At 39.3% G+C, this 21,108-nt stretch overlaps 1 protein-coding gene across 1 annotated transcript in view; it reads right to left on the bottom strand.

Moving 5' to 3' along the window:
• LOC117511260 (voltage-dependent N-type calcium channel subunit alpha-1B-like) overlaps positions 1 to 16,878 on the bottom strand; it is a 188,678-nt gene extending 171,800 nt beyond the window's left edge. The window contains 3 exon segments of the mRNA XM_034171267.1: positions 1,931 to 2,070; positions 10,409 to 10,514; positions 16,444 to 16,878. Of these exon segments, the coding sequence (XP_034027158.1) occupies positions 1,931 to 2,070; positions 10,409 to 10,514; positions 16,444 to 16,688 (491 nt within the window). The 5' untranslated portion in view covers positions 16,689 to 16,878.
• Between the last annotated feature and the right edge of the window lie 4,230 nt (positions 16,879 to 21,108).

The following is a 21,108-nucleotide window of genomic DNA, read 5'->3' as shown; positions in this document are numbered from 1 at the left end:
CCTGCTACCACCTTACAGTCTGTGATTTCTTTTAGCTTGCATCTCCTATAAAGAATGTAGTCCACCTGTGTGCACCTTCCTCCACTTTTATATGTTACCCTGTGCTCCTCCCTTTTCTTAAAGTAGGTATTCACCACAGCCATTTCCATCCTTTTTGCAAAATCAACTACCATCTGTCCTTCCCCATTCCTATCCTTGATACCATATTTACCCATTACTTCCTCATCACCTCTGTTCCCTTCACCAACATGCCCATTGAAGTCTGCTCCTATCACCACTCTTTCATGCTTGGGCACACTCTCCACCACCTCATCTAACACACTCCAGAAATCTTCTTTCTCCTTCATCTCACAACCTACCTGTGGGGCATATGCACTGATGATATTCATCATCACCCCTTCAATTTCCAACTTCACACTCATCACCCTGTCAGACACTCGCTTAACCTCCAACACACTTTTAACATACTCTTCCTTTAAAATGACCCCAACACCATTTCTCTTTCTGTCCTCACCATGGTACAACAACTTGTACCCACCGCCGATGCTCCTGCTCTTACTTCCCTTCCACTTGGTCTCTTGCACACACAATATGTCTACCTTTCTCCTCTCCATCATATCAGCCAGCTCTCTCCCTTTACCAGTCATACTACCAACATTCAAAGTCCCCACTCTCATTTCCACCCTTCTAGTTTTCTTCTTCTCCCGCTGTTCGTGGCAACGTTTTCCTCCTCTTTTTCGTCGTCGTCTTCGCCCAGCAGTAGCCCAATTTCCACCGGCACCCTGTTGGGCAATAGCACCGGTGGCGGACGTTGTTAACCCGGGCCACGACCGATGCGGTATGGGAATTCGATTCTGAGTCTGCATAGTTGGGTTGGCTTGTTTTACGCCGGATGCCCTTCCTGACGCAACCCTCCTCATTTATCCAGGCTTGGGACCGGCACTCAGAATGTACCGGCTGCACACCCCATGTGGCTGAGTTAGGACTACATCAAACCTACTTAACGGATTTTCACCAAATTTTCACCACACATTGGTGTTAGGCCTTGGAAGACTCCATTAAATTTTGGAGGTGATCTGGATCCGAATCCAGATTCTGGATTAGGATTTCATTTTGTAGACTTTTAAGGATTATGTCAAAACTACTTCATGGATACGACATCACGATGTAAAACCAAGATCATGAAGACACTATTGTGTTTAAGCTTGTGAATCAAATATCAGATTGCAACATCTTGATCAGTTGGATCATTCTTGATCAGTGTGCAGTTATTGCATTGTGTTGTAAAATCCGGATCCAGGTAAAGTCTGGGTCACGATGTGAATCACTTATCTGTTATTTTGAGTCCTCCTCAACCCTTGACAGATGTCACAAATGTCAGATTGCTCTTGTTTTCTTATGTAATGTACACGAGTAATTTTGAACCCTACCCACATTATTATCTACATTATACAATGTAAACCATAATAATAAAGCCTACCAGACATGCACTGCCTTACCAGTTTAATAATACTATACAGTTATATATTAGGGGGTGAAATGACACAATAGTAAAGTGCTGTGGACGCGAATCTGACCAGAGGTGAAGTGTTTGTGAACCACTGTAGCCATCGTTTACCCACCCAGTTGGCAACATAGTTGTTATTTCAACATTATGTTAATTTACCACAAGTGTACACTTCAGAAGTTTTTAGTAATGCACAAATACGGAGCTTCAACAAAAGCCTTACATTCCTTTTCTCCAGTACATTGAGATGTGGTCTGCTACTTTCTACACATGAAGAACATTTATTTGAAAGAAGAAAGCATGCAGCCATCAGGAATGGCTCAGTGGAAATGCACCACCCAGACCAGATCTCATTAATCACTCTTGACCATCAGCTCTGTCAGTAAACAGCTCTGCAGAAGCCATTAAGCCAGTGCTACTCACCCTGTCAGGACCACCACAAAGTCCATTACATTCCAGCCATTACGCAGGTAGGAGCCTTTGTGGAAAGCAAAGCCCAAGGCAATGATTTTGATGCCTGCCTCAAAGCAAAATATTCCAATAAAGTATGGCTCTGTGTCGTCCTGTTAGGAGAAAGAAGAAAGGAGGATTTAGAAGAAATCACCTTATTTTTAATCACTCCATGTCTGCGTCAGGTTCTGTCAGGGTCTTTATGATCCAGGATCAGTGTACGTTCAAACTACTGTCAACATTTATTCCCTCAGAAAGCTTTTTTGGTTGCTGGCTATAGGTACAAGAGACAGAATGCCTCTGATTGGCTGATCATAATCACGTGACAACACCATGCCATCCAATTCATCAACTCCGACATTTACACTCACCCTAACCCTGATCCATGGGACTTGATTTTCTTCCCCCCGTATATACAAATATCTGTTGTAGCTCTGTACTGGAGCCCGACCAATATATCAGTTGGCCAGTAATATCGGCCAATATGCGCCATTCACAAATATACTTGTATCGCCATTATTTTTGCCAATATGAAAACTTTTATTTTACCAAATAAACAATGCAGAAAACACTTCATCTATTGGAAATCGTCTCATTACCTAGTCTGACTGACAGAGGGCACACCAACAAAATTGTTTACAATGCTATCAAGCATTGCTGGGATCCCCGTCACCCCTTGGTCACCTTAGCTACAAGAGACAAAGTCAAAGCGACAAGCTCCCATTCGTTTTCAGTCAGAGTGGGTGATTTACAGTGACAACAGACAAGTGGTCACTATGCAGCCAGCTCGTCACTGCCGAATTAGACGAGAAGTCTATTTTATGTAAATGCAGAGTGAAGTGACAGGGCAAATGGCAGTGCGCGTGAAGCCAGCAAGAGATACGTTAGCTGATTGTTGGTGGTTATATTTATAGCAATTTATAATAACGTTTGTGTTTAAACTATACAATATCAAGCATCAATTACATTTCTTTGTCATAAAGAGTTGATAATGAAATGTTGGAATCACTGGAATTTTTTGATATATACTGGCAGATATATCAGTATTGTGTCTTTTTTTACTCCATAACATCGAAATTATATCGACCCACAAAAAATCCATATCGGTCGGGCTGTCCTCTGTACGTCTTGTGCTGTACATGTAGAATTTATGTCCTGGGACACGTCTCCTGTACCTGGAGCAAGTCCTTTTTTCTTCTTCTTTTTTGTTGATCACATGCATCATGTTTGTGTTTTTGGCTACTTTTGCATTTTGGGTCTGATCTGCAAAGTCAAAGCCAGAAATTTGAAGCGAACGTTTAATTCAGTTTAAGTGAGTTTCCCCAGGTCCAAAAATGTGCATATCGACACAAGGTTCCAGCCACCTGAATGTGACATATCCACTGGTTCATCCCACACCTGTTCCACATTCTAAATTGTTTCAAGTCATTCTGACAACTATTTAAATTGGCCACTTTCACTTCCACAAAATTCCAAAGCAGTTACAATACATTTTGGTGCAGGGCCAATAAGTCACTCCACACGGCTAAATGAAATGGCCGGTGATTGAATATTCATGTCACAATCATGATGAACTCTGTCATGTCTATTAGGCAGTGTCAGGCATTAGTGAAGTGAAGATAAGAAGCCGGGAGATCTGAAGTTTCAGAAAGCAAGTTTCCTTCTTAAAAAAGCTGTTCAACACACAGCAAAGAACATAGCCGACATCCGACACAAGCATGTGCTTCCTTAATGGAAAGTTTTCCTGTAAAAGCAGGGTAACTTGAGGTAATGATACACATCAGGATTGTGTGTGTGCACTTATGTGTAAATATGCATCGATAGTTATGGGTAAATGCAGCTCGCACCTGTGCATTAACGCACCCCTGGTTCTGGTTACAGATTGATCCAAATGTTATTTCATTCACAGCTTCGATATGTTAAGAAACTTTGTGAGATCTGTGAAGCATTCAAAGGAATATTTTATGTACACCGTTTAACAAACAAACAGCTGCATTAACGTGCGCAGTGCACATTCCTGTACAAACACACGCGGCTCACACACAGAATCGCTTTTTCATGACGTGTGAACGTGACCTCACAGTGATGTACATGCGATCAGTAATCGTTTTCTGACCTGCAACCCATCACCTGTGAATGAAAGAAAACTCTGCACCCACACATTTAATCACGCTTCACGAAATGCGCATAAAGCAAAGCATCCAATGGAGGTAAAATTGCATTTTAAGAGAGATGCGCAGCACAGCATGTGAAGATGATTGATTCATTTATTTAAATTGCAGCCTTTGGTGATTTGGTGTCATCATATGATGATGTCATCACTATTTCCATAGTACTGTATAACTATTTGTCATGTCCACCATAAGGTGGCAGCTTGACATCATCAACCTGAATGAAAACATGGGAATCAATCAATTAATATCTCCTGATTGTTTCTGGCAAGATATGCCAAATTGTAAATATTTCATCCTTGTGCTAATATTCACTGTTGTGCAAAATTGTAACTCTCTATGAACATTTATTTGTGAGTTATTGTTTGAAACCTCCACAGCCCATCACGTCCATTTTAGACATGTATGTTTTCCTATATAAAAGCATTTGTTATCACTTCCTGTCTACCTGAATGAGCTGATCTCCTTTGATTAGTTCAGGGACAAATGGAAAATGTGCAGTACACTGAGTCCCGGGAACGAGAATTGGGAAAGAGTGATTTATGCAATATATGCAGAGTACATTTGTTAGTTTAACACAAAGCAAAAAGTGGGATTGCTAATAGTTTCCATGATTACTGTAGGAACATTGTGCTTAATTATTATTGCCTCTCTGATTTAAAATAGGATGTAACTACTCATCCTTTTCATTTTCTCGATAACATCATGTGCCCATGTGCAGTAAAATGGGCTTTTGTGTCAAGGCTATTAGCTGTAATTCTTTAAGTAACTCTGCCTTTTTCTTGTCGCCTGATTACTGATTGTATTTTCAATTAAGCTGACAAATTTGACTGCTTATTCATAACAGAAAAGAACACTAAAACATTGCTAAATCATAATATTGGGATATCTTATGTGAGTGTAATACAGTGCATTCAGAAAATATTCACAGCACCTCATCTTTTCCACAATTTTTAATCTTACAGCCTTATTCCAAAATGGATGAAATTCATTTTCCCCCTCAAAATTCTCCACACAACACCCCATAATAACAATGTAAGAAAAGCTTTTTTTTTTTTTTTTTTTTTTTTTTACAAATTTATAAAAGAGGGGTGGTGGCCAAGTGGTTAATGCGCTTGGTTTCAGTGCAGAAGGTTCTGGGTTCAAATCCCACCCCTGCCACATTTCTCCATGTAATGTGGAGTTGCATCAGGAAGGGCATCCGGCATAAAACCTGTGCCAATTCAACATGCAGAGACACCTTGGATTTGCTGTGGCGACCCCGAGTGCAAACAAGGGAGCAGCCGAAGGGACTTACTTTTTACAAATTTATAAAAAAGAAAAAGAAAAATCCCATATACGTAAGTATTCACAGCCTTTGCTATGAAGCTCAGAATTGAGTTCAGGTGCATCCTGTTTCCACTGATCATCCTTGAGATGTTTCTGCTGTTTAATTGGAGTCCACCTGAGGTGAATTCAGTTGATTGGACTTGATTTGGAAAGACACACACCTGTCTACATATAAGGTCCCACAGTTGACAGTCAGAGCACAAACCAAGCATAAAGTCAAAGGATTGTCTGTAGACCTCTAAGACAGGATTGTCTCGAGGCACAAATCTGAGGAAGGATACAGAAACATTTCTGCTGCTTTGAAGGTACCAATGAGAACGGTGCCCTCCATCATCTGTAAATAGAAGTTCAGAGGAGAAGGACCTTAGTCAGGGAGGTGACCAAGAAACTGATGGTCACTCTGTCAGAGCTCCAGCATTCCTCTGTGGCGAGAGAAGAACCTTCCAGAAGGACAACCATCTCTGCAGCAATCCACCAATCAGGCCTGTATGGTAGAGTGGCCAGACGGAAGCCACTCCTTATTAAAAGGCACGTGGCAGCCCGCCTGGAGTTTGACAAAAGACACCTGAAGGACTCTCAGACCACAAGAAACAAAATTCTCTGGTCTGATGAGACAAAGATTGAACTCTTTGGTGTCATGTTTGGAGGAAACCAGGCACCATCCCTACAGTGAAGCATGGTGGTGGCAGCATCATGCTGTGGGGATGTTTTTCAGCAGCAGGAACTGGGAGACTAGTCAGGATTGAGGGAAAGATGAATACAGATATGTACAGAGACATCCTGGATGAAAACCTGCTCGAGAGCGCTCTTGACCTCACACTGGGGTGAGGGTTCATCTTTCAGCAGGACAATGACCCTAAGCACACAGCCAAGATATCAAAGGAGTGGCTTCAGGACAACTCTGTGAATGTCCTTGAGTGGCCCAGCCAGAGCCCAGACCTGAATCTGATTGAACATCTCTGGAGAGATCTGAAAATGGCTGTGCATTCAGCAAGCATTGAGCAAAGGCTGTGAATACTTATGTACATGTGACGTCTTACTTTTTTGTTTTAAAAAAATTTTCAAAAATGTTTTTCATGTTGTCATTATGGGGTGTTGTGGGTGGAATTTTGAGGGAAAAAATTAATCTATTTTGGAATAAGGCTGTAACATAAAATGTGGAAAATTTGAAGTGCTGTGAATACTTTCCGGGTGCACTGTAGTCAAACGATATTAATCTAAAAGTACCTCAAAAGAAAGAGTAAAAGAACAAATTAAATGAGTTTAGGAAATATTTTGTTTTGAATACAACCCCAATTCCAATGAAGTTGGTACGTTGTGTAAATAAAAACAGAATACAATGATTTGCAAATCTTCTTCAACTTACGTATATTCAATTGAATACACCACAAAGACAAGATATTTAATGTTCAAACTGATAAACTTTATTGTTTTTGTGGAAATATTTGCTCATTTTGAAATGGATGCCTGCAACACATTTCAAAAAAGTTGGGACGGGGCAACAAAAGACTGGGAAAGTTGATGAATGCTCAAAAAACACCTAATTGCTAACAAGTGAGTGTCATGATTGGGTATAAAAGGAGCATCCCCAAAAGGTTCAGCCGTTCACAAGCAAAGATGGGGCGAGAATCACCACTTTGTGAACAACTGCGTGAAAAAAATAGTCCAACAGTTTAAGAACAATGTTTCTCAATGTTCAACTGCAAGGAATTTAAGGATTCCATCATCTACAGTCCATAATACTCGTATAATCAGAAGATTCAGAGAATCTGGAGAACTTTCTACACGTAAGTGGCAAGGCTGAAAACCAACATTAATGCCGGTGACCTTCGATCCCTCAGGCGGCACTGCATTAAAAACCGACACCATTGTGTTAAGGATCTTATTGCGTGGGCTCTGGAACACTTCAGAAAACCATTGTCAGTTAACACAGTTTGTTGCTACATCTACAAGTGCAAGTTAAAACTCTACCATGCAAAGCGAAAGCCATACATCAACATCCAGAAACGCCGCCGCCTTCTCTGGGCCTGAGCTCATTTGAAATGGACAGACGCAAAGTGGAAAAGTGTGCTGTGGTCTGAGTCCACATTTCAAATTGTTTTTGGAAATCATGGACGTCGTGTCCTCGGACAAAAGAGGAAAAAGACCATCCAGATTGTTACCAGCGCAAAGTTCAAAAGCCAGCATCTGTGATGGTATGGGGGTGTGTTAGTGCCCATGGCATGGGCAACTTACACATCTGTGATGGCACCATCAATGCAAAAAAGTACATCCAGGTGTTGGAGCAACACATGCTGCCATCCAAGCAACATCTTTTTCAAGGACGTCCCTGCTTATTTCAGCAAGACAATGCCAAGCCACATTCTGCACGTGTTACAACAGCGTGGCTTCGTAGTAAGAGTGCGGATACTAGACTGGCCTGCCTGCAGTCCAGACCTGTTGCCCATTGAAAATGTGTGGCACATTATGAAGCGCAAAAAAATGACAACGGAGACTCCGGACTGTTAAACAACTGAAGTCATACATCAAGCAAGAATGGGAAAGAATTCCACCTACAAAGCTTCAACAATTAGTGTCCTCAGTTCCCAAACACTTATTGAGTGTTGTTAGAAGGAAAGATGATGTGGCACAGTGGCACAGACATACCACTGTCCCAGCTTTTTTGAAACATGTTGCAGGCATCCATTTCAAAATGAGCAAATATTTGCACAAAAACAAAGTTAATCAGTTTGAACATTAAATATCTTGTCTTTGTGGTGTATTGAATTGAATATAGGTTGAAGAGGATTTGAAAATCACTGGATTCTGTTTTTATTTACACAATGTCCCAATTTCACTGGAATTGGGGTTGTATGTCCATAAATAACCAAACACATCATTAAATTAAAAAAAATATATATATATATTTATATATATATATATATATAATATATATATATATATATTTTTTTTTTGTTTCTCTGAATTTGAATCTGAATGTTGAACAGTCTGAACAGACACCCTTCCACTGGGAAGTGATGGACTCTAGTTCAAGAAGTGGGTTTGCGACCAGACAGTCCTCTGTTTATTCCCTAACGGACAGGAAAATCACTTGGGGAGGATCCTAAATCAGTGTTTGAGTGTGTGTGTGTGAATGTGAGGCATCATTGTAAAGCGCTCCGAGCATTTGCATCAGATGGAAAAGCGCCACAGAAATGCAGTCATTTACCATGTAACTCCAGATGTAGCATGCCGAACATGGGGTCTTCCCGTTGAGAGGAAATCATACTAATAACTTGCAAACCCTCACACAAAAAAACCTATTTGAAAGGAAATTTAAAAATAAAACAATTATACCCACATCCAAAGCAAATAACAGAACGTTAAATTTGTACTGCAAATACTGTTTCCTTTATGTAATATTGACGCATCATGACCCATCAGAAGGGTTTGGAGAAAATCTGATGCTTTCTCTCATGCCTTTAAAAATGACTTTTTTCCATCCAGTATTGTAGACCCCAATGTTGTGGAATACTGGATGGGAAATGGGAGGTGGTGTTGCGCATTATCTGAGACACAGCTCAGCGACCCTGCTCCTGGAGATCACCTGCATGTTTTCCAACTCTCACTCCTCCACTTACTGCTAAATAACTAATTCAAGAGTCCTCAGCCAATCAAGAGCCAGGAAACACCAGACTTGACTAATCAGCTGTGGCTGCAGCAGGTGCACATGATGGGAAACACACAGGGCAGGTGATCTCCAGCAGCAGGGTTGGTGACCCTTTGTCTCAGAACTAATTTCCAATAAAACCTCAATGCCTTGCCTGAACAAATCACCCAGATTCCTGTCTCCAATGTGACCTATGAACCACGCCCTTTGCATTGGTAACAAAATGACCAATTTGCAGCTGAAGCAGACAACGCTTCCAAGACATCACCATCAGCAGCCAAACTACTTGCAGTGGTTGTTGTACCTGCACATAACTGGGGCCAGACTGTCTATGTTCCAATACTAGGGAGTCTAGCATTAAGGTTTTACTAGCTGGTCAGATGACTGACACTCCCCAGGGCCACCTGTGGGAGCGCTATGAGCCAGAGACACCAGCACAAAAACCTCTGATGTTAAAAAACTCGAGTAGGGATTGACTAAAGAGGGGCAGTGGACACATTTCATTTTGTAACTGGCTTCACTGCAGAAATATTTGTTGAGTTTCACTTTCAGGCCCCAAAATTTGAGGGACAAGAGTAATTAAAAGTATCATACAATTTGATTTAATGACATTTGTGATAATCCTTTTACTGCTAATTGTGATATTACGTATTTACCACCCCATGCCTTAAAACATTTCCGCATAACCTGGATGCATTTACATGCTGCTAGACATAGGTGCAATGAGGGAAGCCACCAAGACATCCATGACAACACTGAAGGACTTATAAGCTTTTGTGAATTTTGTGATACATCAGACAAAATTTGCACGATGCACAGTGTCTCCAGCTACAACCACAGAAGCCTGTAGTCTTTGCAGTTGTTATGGGTGTCTTGGTGGCTTCCCTCACTCATCTCCTTCTTGCATGTTCACCCAGGATTTGAGAACTGCCTGCCCCAGACAGATTTACCATACTGATGGTACTTCTTAAGGATTAATGCAAATGAAGTCCGAGACATCTTCAGTGACTTGGAAATGTTCATGTATCCATCGCTTGGCTTGTCTGAACAAAACCAGCTGTGAAAGTAATGATTTGCATGAAAATTTAGTTTGTCTGATTACGTGTGACCTCTGAAAATGGAGGTAGTGTGTGTATAAAAATGTTTGCAATTTTTCTTTTTAACTCCACAGTGTTTTTGCAGAGACAAAAGTACAAAAGATGTGCCATTGTCCAAACACTTATGGACTTGACTTTATGATCTGTTTAATATTACAACAGTATAAAGTGCAGGAGGAAAAAAGAAGTGAAAACAGCGACTTACCAGGCGCTCCGACATCGGCGTTTTGTCCAAGGCTGGCAGGTGTTGCTCCAACGCCAGCACAATGCAGTTTGCTATGATGGTGGCCAGGATCATGTACTCAAATGGAGTGAAGAGGTTAAGGAAGACTTCAGGAAAAAACATTCTGCAACCTCATCACTAGATGGCACTAAATCCTGCACACTGTAGTTTTACAACCACTAAAAAAAAAAACATCAGAACAACCCGACTTGGTGAGAGGCCTAGCTCTCAAACAGGTACTGATGATGCATTTATGATGAGCTTCCTCACAGAAGTAAAACACATCTGTCATTTTCAAAGATCATTTGGATATCGTACGCCTCATCAGCAACATAAATAAACATTCAAAAGTGCAACATATGAATTAAAATTCTGAGAGGAAACCAGATTCTGCACAGCATATGATTGTGGTCCCACCCAGACTATTGGACGGAGGAGTCAAAATGCCTGAAGCTATTATGTGTCATACAATCCAGCTCATAACACCCCGCTGCACCAGAGTGCAACAATAAACCATTAAAAACTGATGCACCATTATGAGCTATCGACAAGAGCAGACGGTACAAACACAATTCCTGCAAAAAAAAAAAAAAAATCCTGATGGCTCATCATCATGTGACCAGCTCAGTCCTAAGAGCATGCAGTGGTTGCCACATCTGCCACACTCCAGAAACACCTGGCATCCTGGATAGCAACCACCAAGGCAGACAACTGGACCATCGGCATTCCTTTAAAACCAACCATCTACATGATGCAGCCAGAATAAATGTGGGCGTGTCCTTGGCCTTTTGCAGTTGCCGATATCCGATTCCACCACAGGGACATACTCGTCTGAAGGTCCAGGGAAGCCAACAAGACACATGTGAAGGAGGTATAGGCCTCAGTGGCTGCTGCCTGAGTGTGAATAGTGCCACATTAATCTGTTGCATCGTCAGTTATCCAGCTGGTGGAGTGGTGCAGACCAAATCTTGGCTCGAATCTCCCATGTGCCTTCTGACAAACTTCTGAGAATTCTTCTTTGCTCCACTCCACCATGAAGCTGTATAAATGGTCCTGCAACAGACAAAATGCAGCATACTCATTTTCTCCAAATCAGAGACACAGAAGCCTGTAACTCCTTCATAGCTGTCTGGGCATCTTGGTGGCTTCCCTCACTACTCTCCTACTTATATTGTCACTCGGTTTTTGAGAACTACCTACTCCAGGCAGATTTACCACATAGTACCATACTATTTATTTTTCTTAATGACTAATGTAGTAAATTAAGTCCAAAGCATAGTCTTCACTTGGAAATGTTCCCCAGAAAAGTGGCTAGAAAAAGTATCCAGGTGTGTTGTATTATTTTGGCTTTGATATTTTAGTTTAATTTATATCACGTTGTAGAAATCACTGGGAGTTCAAAGGGCATCATTTAAAAAATTTTCATGTGATGTCATAAAATAAAGCGTGTCAATGCCCGCAAGATTTTCCAAATTTTTCCATGCAGGAAGGTTCATTTTTAATTTTTTTATGAACTGCTGACACAGGGTTGCATTTGTACAGGTAGAATAAATAATTTAAACCTTCCTGTTTTTCTTCACCATGTTAAATGTTCAGTGGGTCACTGGTTCAGACATTTGTGTATCATACACAGTACTTGTGGTACCAGGATTCTTTTTTAATTTGGTTCCTAAGGAGGAACCGGGGTTGTAGAGATCCAAACCTTTGCTTAATTATTATTTAGATGTTTTTTCCCGCTGCTTTTAAATAGTGAGGCCTACGTGTAAAATATCACGATGATTGTGTGTTTTATGGTGAAAGCACCAGATTTTGCACAAACATTGTTTGACATGTAATAAAATAATCAGGCCAATAATCCTTTTTCATTTATATATTTTTAATATTCTTTCAAATTCAGTATTGTAAGAAAACATAGAAAATGAGACTTCATTTGACCTAAGAGGTATTGTTTTCTGTTTTCATACTCTTTGAAACAATCCAACCACAACTACATTGATCATTTTTTTTAAATTACAAAACATAAAAGTTTGGACTGATTTTTTTTAACTGTATATCAAGATGTGGTGCCTTTACCATAAAACACACAATTGATTCATACATCTGCCCTGCTCAGTAAAACACTTGTTTTTTTAGTTTTCTCCCTTAAGCACAGCCAGCAGTTCCCCCAATTAATCCTTATTATGTTCATCAGTTATTGAGAAGCTTTTACAACAAAGTAAATTTTCCAGAATAAAATAGACTCTGCCAGGACTACATTTAATCTCATCTCTAATCAAGATAAATGAACTCAATTTGAGCTTTAAATCAGCTCAATCACCAGGTTAAATCAAGTTGTTCAACCACAACATTTTGGTCGAGTTGATTTAACACTGTGGTAGAATTGAATGAATTCTGGTGTGGAACCAAATGTAGACCTGGAAACCCCACCCATTTTTAAAATATTTTCCCCCCTGTATTTTGTTTAAATTCAGTATGTAAGAAAACAGAAAATAACACTTCATTTGACATAAGAACTGTAATGTTTTTATGTTTTCTCACATGCTGAACCAACTTCAACCAAAATTACTCTGACAGAAAAAAACAAGTTTGTCATGATATTTAACATTTACAGTATGGTAGAGTTGACTTAACACTGTGGTAGAGTAGATTTATTTCTGGTGTGGGACCAAACCTGTAAATCCCACCCCATTTTTTTAGTGATTTTTCCCCTGTATTTTGTTTAAATTCAGTATGTAAGAAAACAGAAAATAACACTTCATTTGACATAAGAACTGTAATGTTTTTATGTTTTCTCACATGCTGAACCAACTTCAACCAAAATTACTCTGACAGAAAAAAACAAGTTTGTCATGATATTTAACATTTACAGTATGGTAGAGTTGACTTAACACTGTGGTAGAGTAGATTTATTTCTGGTGTGGGACCAAACCTGTAAATCCCACCCCATTTTTTTTAGTGATTTTTCCCCTGTATTTTGTTTAAATTCAGTATGTAAGAAAACAGAAAATAACACTTCATTTGACATAAGAACTGTAATGTTTTTATGTTTTCTCACATGCTGAACCAACTTCAACCAAAATTACTCTGACAGAAAAAAAACAAGCTTGTCATGATATTTAACATTTACAGTATGGTAGAGTTGACTTAACACTGTGGTAGAGTAGATTTATTTCTGGTGTGGGACCAAACCTGTAAATCCCACCCCATTTTTTTAGTGATTTTTTTTCCCCCTGTATTTTGTTTAAATTCAGTATGTAAGAAAACAGAAAATAACACTTCATTTGACATAAGAACTGTAATTTTTTTTTATGTTTTCTCACATGCTGAACCAACTTCAACCAAAATTACTCTGACAGAAAAAAACAAGCTTGTCATGATATTTAACATTTACAGTATGGTAGAGTTGATTTAACACTGTGGTAGATTAGATTTATTTCTGGTGTGGGATGAAACCTATAAATCCCACCCCATTTTTAAAAAAAAAATTTCCGTCTATTTTGTTTAAATTCAGTATGTAAGAAAACAGAAAATAACACTTCATTTGACATAAGAACTGTAATGTTTTTATGTTTTCTCACATGCTGAACCAACTTCAACCAAAATTACTCTGACAGAAAAAAACAAGCTTGTCATGATATTTAACATTTACAGTATGGTAGAGTTGACTTAACACTGTGGTAGAGTAGATTTATTTCTGGTGTGGGACCAAACCTGTAAATCCCACCCCATTTTTTTAGTGATTTTTTTCCCCTGTATTTTGTTTAAATTCAGTATGTAAGAAAACAAAAAATAACACTTCATTTGACATAAAAACTGTAATTTTTTTATGTTTTCTCACATGCTGAACCAACTTCAACCAAAATTACTCTGACAGAAAAAAACAAGCTTGTCATGATATTTAACATTTACAGTATGGTAGAGTTGATTTAACACTGTGGTAGATTAGATTTATTTCTGGTGTGGGATGAAACCTATAAATCCCACCCCATTTTTAAAAAAAAATTTTCCGTCTATTTTGTTTAAATTCAGTATGTAAGAAAACAGAAAATAACACTTCATTTGACATAAGAACTGTAATTTTTTTTATGTTTTCTCACATGCTGAACCAACTTCAACCAAAATTACACTGACAGAAAAAAACAAGCTTGTCATGATATTTAACATTTACAGTATGGTAGAGTTGATTTAACACTGTGGTAGATTAGATTTATTTCTGGTGTGGGACCAAACCTGTAAACCCCACCCTATTTTTTAAAATAATTGTTTCCCTGTATTTTGTTTAAATTCAGTATGTAAGAAAACAGAAAATAACACTTCATTTGACATAAGAACTGTAATTTTTTATGTTTTCTCACATGCTGAACCAACTTCAACCAAAATTACACTGACAGAAAAAAAACAAGCTTGTCATGATATTTAACATTTACAGTATGGTAGAGTTGACTTAACACTGTGGTAGAGTAGATTTATTTCTGGTGTGGGATGAAACCTATAAATCCCACCCCATTTTTATTTTTTTTTTCCGTCTATTTTGTTTAAATTCAGTATGTAAGAAAACAGAAAATAACACGTCATTTGACATAAGAACTGTAATTTTTTATGTTTTCTCACATGCTGAACCAACTTCAACCAAAATTACACTGACAGAAAAAAACAAGCTTGTCATGATATTTAACATTTACAGTATGGTAGAGTTGATTTAACACTGTGGTAGATTAGATTTATTTCTGGTGTGGGATGAAACCTATAAATCCCACCCCATTTAAAAAAAAAATTTTCCGTCTATTTTGTTTAAATTCAGTATGTAAGAAAACAGAAAATAACACTTCATTTGACATAAGAACTGTAATTTTTTTTATGTTTTCTCACATGCTGAAACCACTTCAACCAAAATTACTCTGACAGAAAAAAACAAGCTTGTCATGATATTTAACATTTACAGTATGGTAGAGTTGACTTAACACTGTGGTAGAGTAGATTTTTTTCTGGTGTGGGACCAAACCTGTAAATCCCACCCCATTTTTTTAGTGATTTTTTTCCCCTGTATTTTGTTTAAATTCAGTATGTAAGAAAACAAAAAATAACACTTCATTTGACATAAAAACTGTAATTTTTTATGTTTTCTCACATGCTGAACCAACTTCAACCAAAATTACACTGACAGAAAAAAACAAGCTTGTCATGATATTTAACATTTACAGTATGGTAGAGTTGATTTAACACTGTGGTAGAGTAGATTTATTTCTGGTGTGGGACCAAACCTGTAAATCCCACCCCATTTTTTGTAGGATTTTTTTCCCCCTGTATTTTGTTTAAATTCAGTATGTAAGAAAACAAAAAATAACACTTCATTTGACATAAGAACTGTAATGTTTTTATGTTTTCTCACATGCTGAAACCACTTCAACCAAAATTACTCTGACAGAAAAAAACCAAGCTTGTCATGATATTTAACAGTGTAATAGAGTTGATTTAACTCTGTGGTAGAGTTGACGTAATTCCATTTAATCAAAAGCAAATGTAGACCTGAAAATCCCACCCCATTTTTTTCACCTGTTTTTAAAATCAGTAAGAAAAAAGAAAATAACACCACATTTGACATATGAAGTGTCATTTATCTGTTTTCTTACATGCTGAAACCATTTCAACCACAACTATTAAAGAAAGAAAAATAAATAAATAAAGATGCTTGTGATAGTATGGTAGAGTTGATTTAACACCGTGGTAGAGTTGATTTAACATTATGATGGGATCAGACTTGGAAGGGTCTATTTTATATTGCAGAATTTACTGTCAAGTATATTTCCATATCTGGAATTTTACATTTTTTAAAAACACGGTGTAACCGGTGTCCCACGGAAAATCTGACCTAGTCAAGAAAAACTTTGTACTGTTTGAAATAAAGTTGTCATTGAAGTATTGCTCGAGTACTCGCATACAAACTTGTGCCCACGGCGGAGTTTAAACGTCATTAAGAAGCACTGAGTCATCGCTGAAGGCGTGGTCTCAAAGGATATGGCCACTCGGTGATCTTTTTGGCGTATTTCCGAATCACGTTATCCTCGCTGAAGACGAACAGGGAACGGTTGACGGTCAGACAGTTCTGTTTGACTGGGATGGGGTTGTAGATGGCCATGGTCCGGGCTCTCTGGGCCATAGTCTGCTTGTAGACCCTGTGGCCCCCCGGAGGGGCCGCGGACCGGCTGGCCCCCCGGGCCGGGCCCGCATACCGGCCGCTCAGCTCCTCCTCAAAACGAGCCATATTTTTCCTCCCCTCCCTCCCTTCTTTCTTTTCTTTTTCAGGAGCGCGCAGAAGAAACCAGAAAGAAACACGCACACATCATCACGTCACCGCGTCCACGCGCACAGCTGGGAAAAGTCACAACAAAATAAAGTCCGGATCCAGCAGGTTTTCAGCTCCCACCATACCTCACGTCTTTGTTTTAATTTAATACAGATGTTCCTCCTTCGTCTGGACGATCTGCTCCTTCTCGAAAAGCCGTAAGAAAGCAGGAAAAACGCAACCAGTTTGCGCCAGAGAGAGAGAGAGAGGACCTCCGCAAACCTGACGCATCGTTCCGCTCCAGAAGAGCCGCTCCGCCACTTCTTCCACGCGTGGATCTCCTCCTCCTCCTCCTCCTCACACTCCCGTGGAAACAGGAGGCGCCACTTCCTCTGGTCTGGTCCTCATCCAGTCCATCTCACGTGACGGAGCAGACTCCATCCAGGACCAGCCCTGTTTCCATAGCAACAGAGGAGAGAGCCACACCGGTGGACACAATTCGACGAATTGACAAACCACGACCCCCACACCGCCCCCCACTCCAATCAAAAGCTGAGTGACAGAAACAAAAAAATAAATCTGAAAGCTGTTGGTAACCCGAATGAAAGAGATTAATCAATTCGTCAATTAGCCATTCAGTAGTGGGCGGAGCTTGTGTTTTCACCCCTGTTTCATCCTGTAGCCCACGATTTTTAATATATCGAAATGACTTTTTTTTAAACAGAGGATTCATATCCTGATAGGCAAGAACAACAAAATACATCTACACATATTGGAATAAAATAGGCATAAAATACACACAGAATTATTGGTAGCACTTAAATTTACAGTAAATCATCATGCTTACAGCCAGTTTGCTTTTGATAGGTCAGTTGATGGATACATCAACACTTCCAAGTCAAGGAACGCAAAAATGAAGTGTTTTATCGACTTTATGTAGTTGGATCAACTGGTCACATGAAACCTGGTTAAGTGGGAACAAGTAAGTTCCCCATGAGGTGATTTTTGGATGTCAGATCATCTTATTTTCATCTGCAGTTAACTTCTCAAATGAATGAACAGGTGAGACCTTGCCGCACATTTCAGTAGCCTTTGTCGCCATCTAGTGGGCGATGTGGGCATTATAGGATTTCTGATACCTTTCCTACTTGTGAAACCTAAAATTGAATTTAAAAAACAATTATAAATGTTAAAAAAAAAAACATGAGCTACCTCCCAGTATTAAAGTATGAAAATTAAATTTTTTAGAGTTTTACGATTCTTGAGTTTTACTACACAAAGGTTTGCCAGAAGGATGGAATTTCTCCTGACAACATAAAATAATATGCAAAGAATTGTAAGAATTTACTTTCCTCATTTAGAAAAACAAGCTTTTATATTACTGGTCAACATAAGTTTAAGTAACTGTCATTGCATTTTTTATTTGTCAAAGTGACAAATAAGTGTGCTCAGTGACTGTATTAACAGTCACTGAGCACACAAACGCTCCTCTCTCTCTCTCTCACACACACACACACACACACACACACACACACACACACACACACACACACACACACACACACACACACACACACACACTGTACAGTCTTCATTTTAGAGCCATGCTCTTTGTAGATTATTTATTTTCACGACTGTGTGCACGCTGTTGTTGCTTCATCTCACTGTGAATTAGTTTGTTGTGCAGATCAGCAGCCAGACAAGGTGCACATCTGCGTCCATGCACGATGACAAAGCTGGCAACCCCCCACCCCCCCCAAAAAGCAACATTTTGACAGCTAAAGGCAAGCGTTCACACTTGCAGTGGGGTCAGAGGAGACATCAGAACACTAAATATTCACGTTACTGTGCACGTAAAGCACAAACACACAAACTCAACATTCAGCAGGGAGTTTAATAGAGAACCTTCAGAGCAGAATACTTTATTTATGACCAGTTTGGGACTAAAATAAGTAGCTCTATCTTCTGGGAATGACTCTAGCTGGGTTAACTGAAAAAGAACAACCCAAAAGCAACGTCGGCCCTCAGAAGAAAATTCAACTGGAAGGCAACATGGGAAATACATGAAGGGAAGATTATAATAATGATAAAGAAGCATCATGTCCCCATATCATGTTTTACTGACTGGTTCTTGGTGCACAGAAGTGGTTTGCACAGACAGATTTGATCTTTGGATGATATTCTGAACTGTGGAAGGTGAACAGCTCAGAGGAACATTCTTTGTAAAGTTTTGGGTTATTTGCAAAAGCGCAAGCTTGGTAAATCGGTGCACCTGGAGCCATTATTTCCTCAGAAATGTAAATGGTAAATGGACTGCATTTATATAGCGCTTTTCCATCTGCATCAGAAGCTCAGTGCTTTATAACAATGCCTCACATTCACCCATTCACACACCGATGTCAGGGTGCTGCCATGGAAGGTACTCACTACACACCAGGAGCAACTTGGGGATTAAAGACTTTGCCCAAGAGCCCTTAGTGATTTTCTAGTCAGGTTGGGATTTGAACCAAACGCTTAACCACTAGATCATAACCTCCCTTTGGAAGGGTCAGACATTTGTTGGTCGTTCCTTAAAAGCATTTTGACCCGTTTGAAATCACATTATTTGGGCATTGTTACTACACTGAAAATACACCTGCATCAGCTTTTGCAGTAATGCGCCGTTTTCAAATTGACGTACACTCACTGGCCACTTTATTAGGTACACCATTCTAGTACCGGGTTAGAAGCCCTTTTGCCTTCAGAACTGTATTAATTCGGTGGCACTTTACAAAAAAAGTTGAAACAAGGTCATTTATTCTAAATATCAGTTTTAAATGATCATGTCAACAGCAGGTTTTCTTGAGACAAGTCAGGGGATGAACACATGAACATTTCCAAGTCACTGAATACACCTTGGACTTCATTTATATCATTATCATGTGTGGGCTTGTGTAGTAAATCCGTGTGTTGGACGAACACTAGTGAGGGAAGCCACCAAGATACCCAGACAACTCTGAAGGAGATTTAGGAGTCTACAGTTGTGGTTGGAGAAACTTCACAGTTTAGCTTTTGTCTGTTGCATCACCGGTGTAACAGTATATCTTCCCCCCTGGAAATCTCTCACCCCCACCCCTGAAAGGCAACATTCCTACAGGGCAGCACTGATTAAAGCTTACCCAAACCTTGATAAGCCCCAATCAGGATAGAGCAACCTATAAACTCTATATTTTAATGGATGTCTTATGGTCCCAGATGAAACACAGTTTGACAGTGAACAATATTGGTATTCTTTCTGTATGCATCTATAGCGATCTAAAATACAACCCCTAGCAAAAATGATGGAATCACCGGCCTCGGAGGATGTTCATTCAGTTGTTTAATTTTGTAGAAAAAAAGCAGATCACAGACATGACGCAAAACTAAAGTCATTTCAAATGGCAACTTTCTGGCTTTAAGAAACACTGTAAGAAATCATGGAAAAAAAATTGTGGCAGTTAATAACGGTTACTTTTTAGACCAAGCAGAGGGAAAAAAAAAAAATGGAATCACTCAATTCTGAGGAAAAAATTATGGAATCTTGAAAAACAAAAGAACGCTCCAACACATCACTAGTATTTTGTTGCACCACCTCTGGCTTTTATAACAGCTTGCAGTCTCTGAGGCATGGACTTAATGAGTAACAAACAGTACTCTTCATCAATTTGGCTCCAACTTTCTCTGACTGCTGTTGCCAGATCAGCTTTGCAGGTTGGAGCCTTGTCATGGACCATTTTCTTCAACTTCCACCAAAGATTTTCAATTGGATTAAGATCCGGACTATTTGCAGGCCATGACATTTGCCCTATGTGTCTTTTTGCAAGGAATGTTTTCACAGTTTTTGCTATATGGCAAGATGCATTATCATCTTGAAAAATGATTTCATCATCCCCAAACATCCTTTCAATTGATGGGATAAGAAAAGTGTCCAAAATATCAACGTAAACTTGTGCATTTATTGATGATGTAATGACAGCCATCTCCCCAGTGCCTTTACCTGACATGCAGCCCCATATCATCAATGACTGTGGAAATTTACATGTTCTCTTCAGGCAGTCATCTTTATAAATCTCATTGGAATGGCACCAAACAAAAGTTCCAGCATCATCACCTTGCCCAATGCAGATTCGAGATTCATCACTGAATATGACTTTCATCCAGTCATCCAAAGTCCACGATTGCTTTTCCTTAGCCCATTGTAACCTTGTTTTTTTCTGTTTAGGTGTTAATGATGGCTTTCGTTTAGCTTTTCTGTATGTAAATCCCATTTCCTTTAGGCGGTTTCTTACAGTTCGGTCACAGACGTCGACTCCAGTTTCCTCCCATTCGTTCCTCATTTGTTTTGTTGTGCATTTTCGATTTTTGAGACATATTGCTTTAA

Source organism: Thalassophryne amazonica, chromosome 5 (genome assembly GCF_902500255.1).
Source record: "Thalassophryne amazonica chromosome 5, fThaAma1.1, whole genome shotgun sequence".
NCBI lineage: Eukaryota > Metazoa > Chordata > Actinopteri > Batrachoidiformes > Batrachoididae > Thalassophryne > Thalassophryne amazonica.
This window is presented reverse-complemented; position numbering and strand designations above follow the sequence as displayed.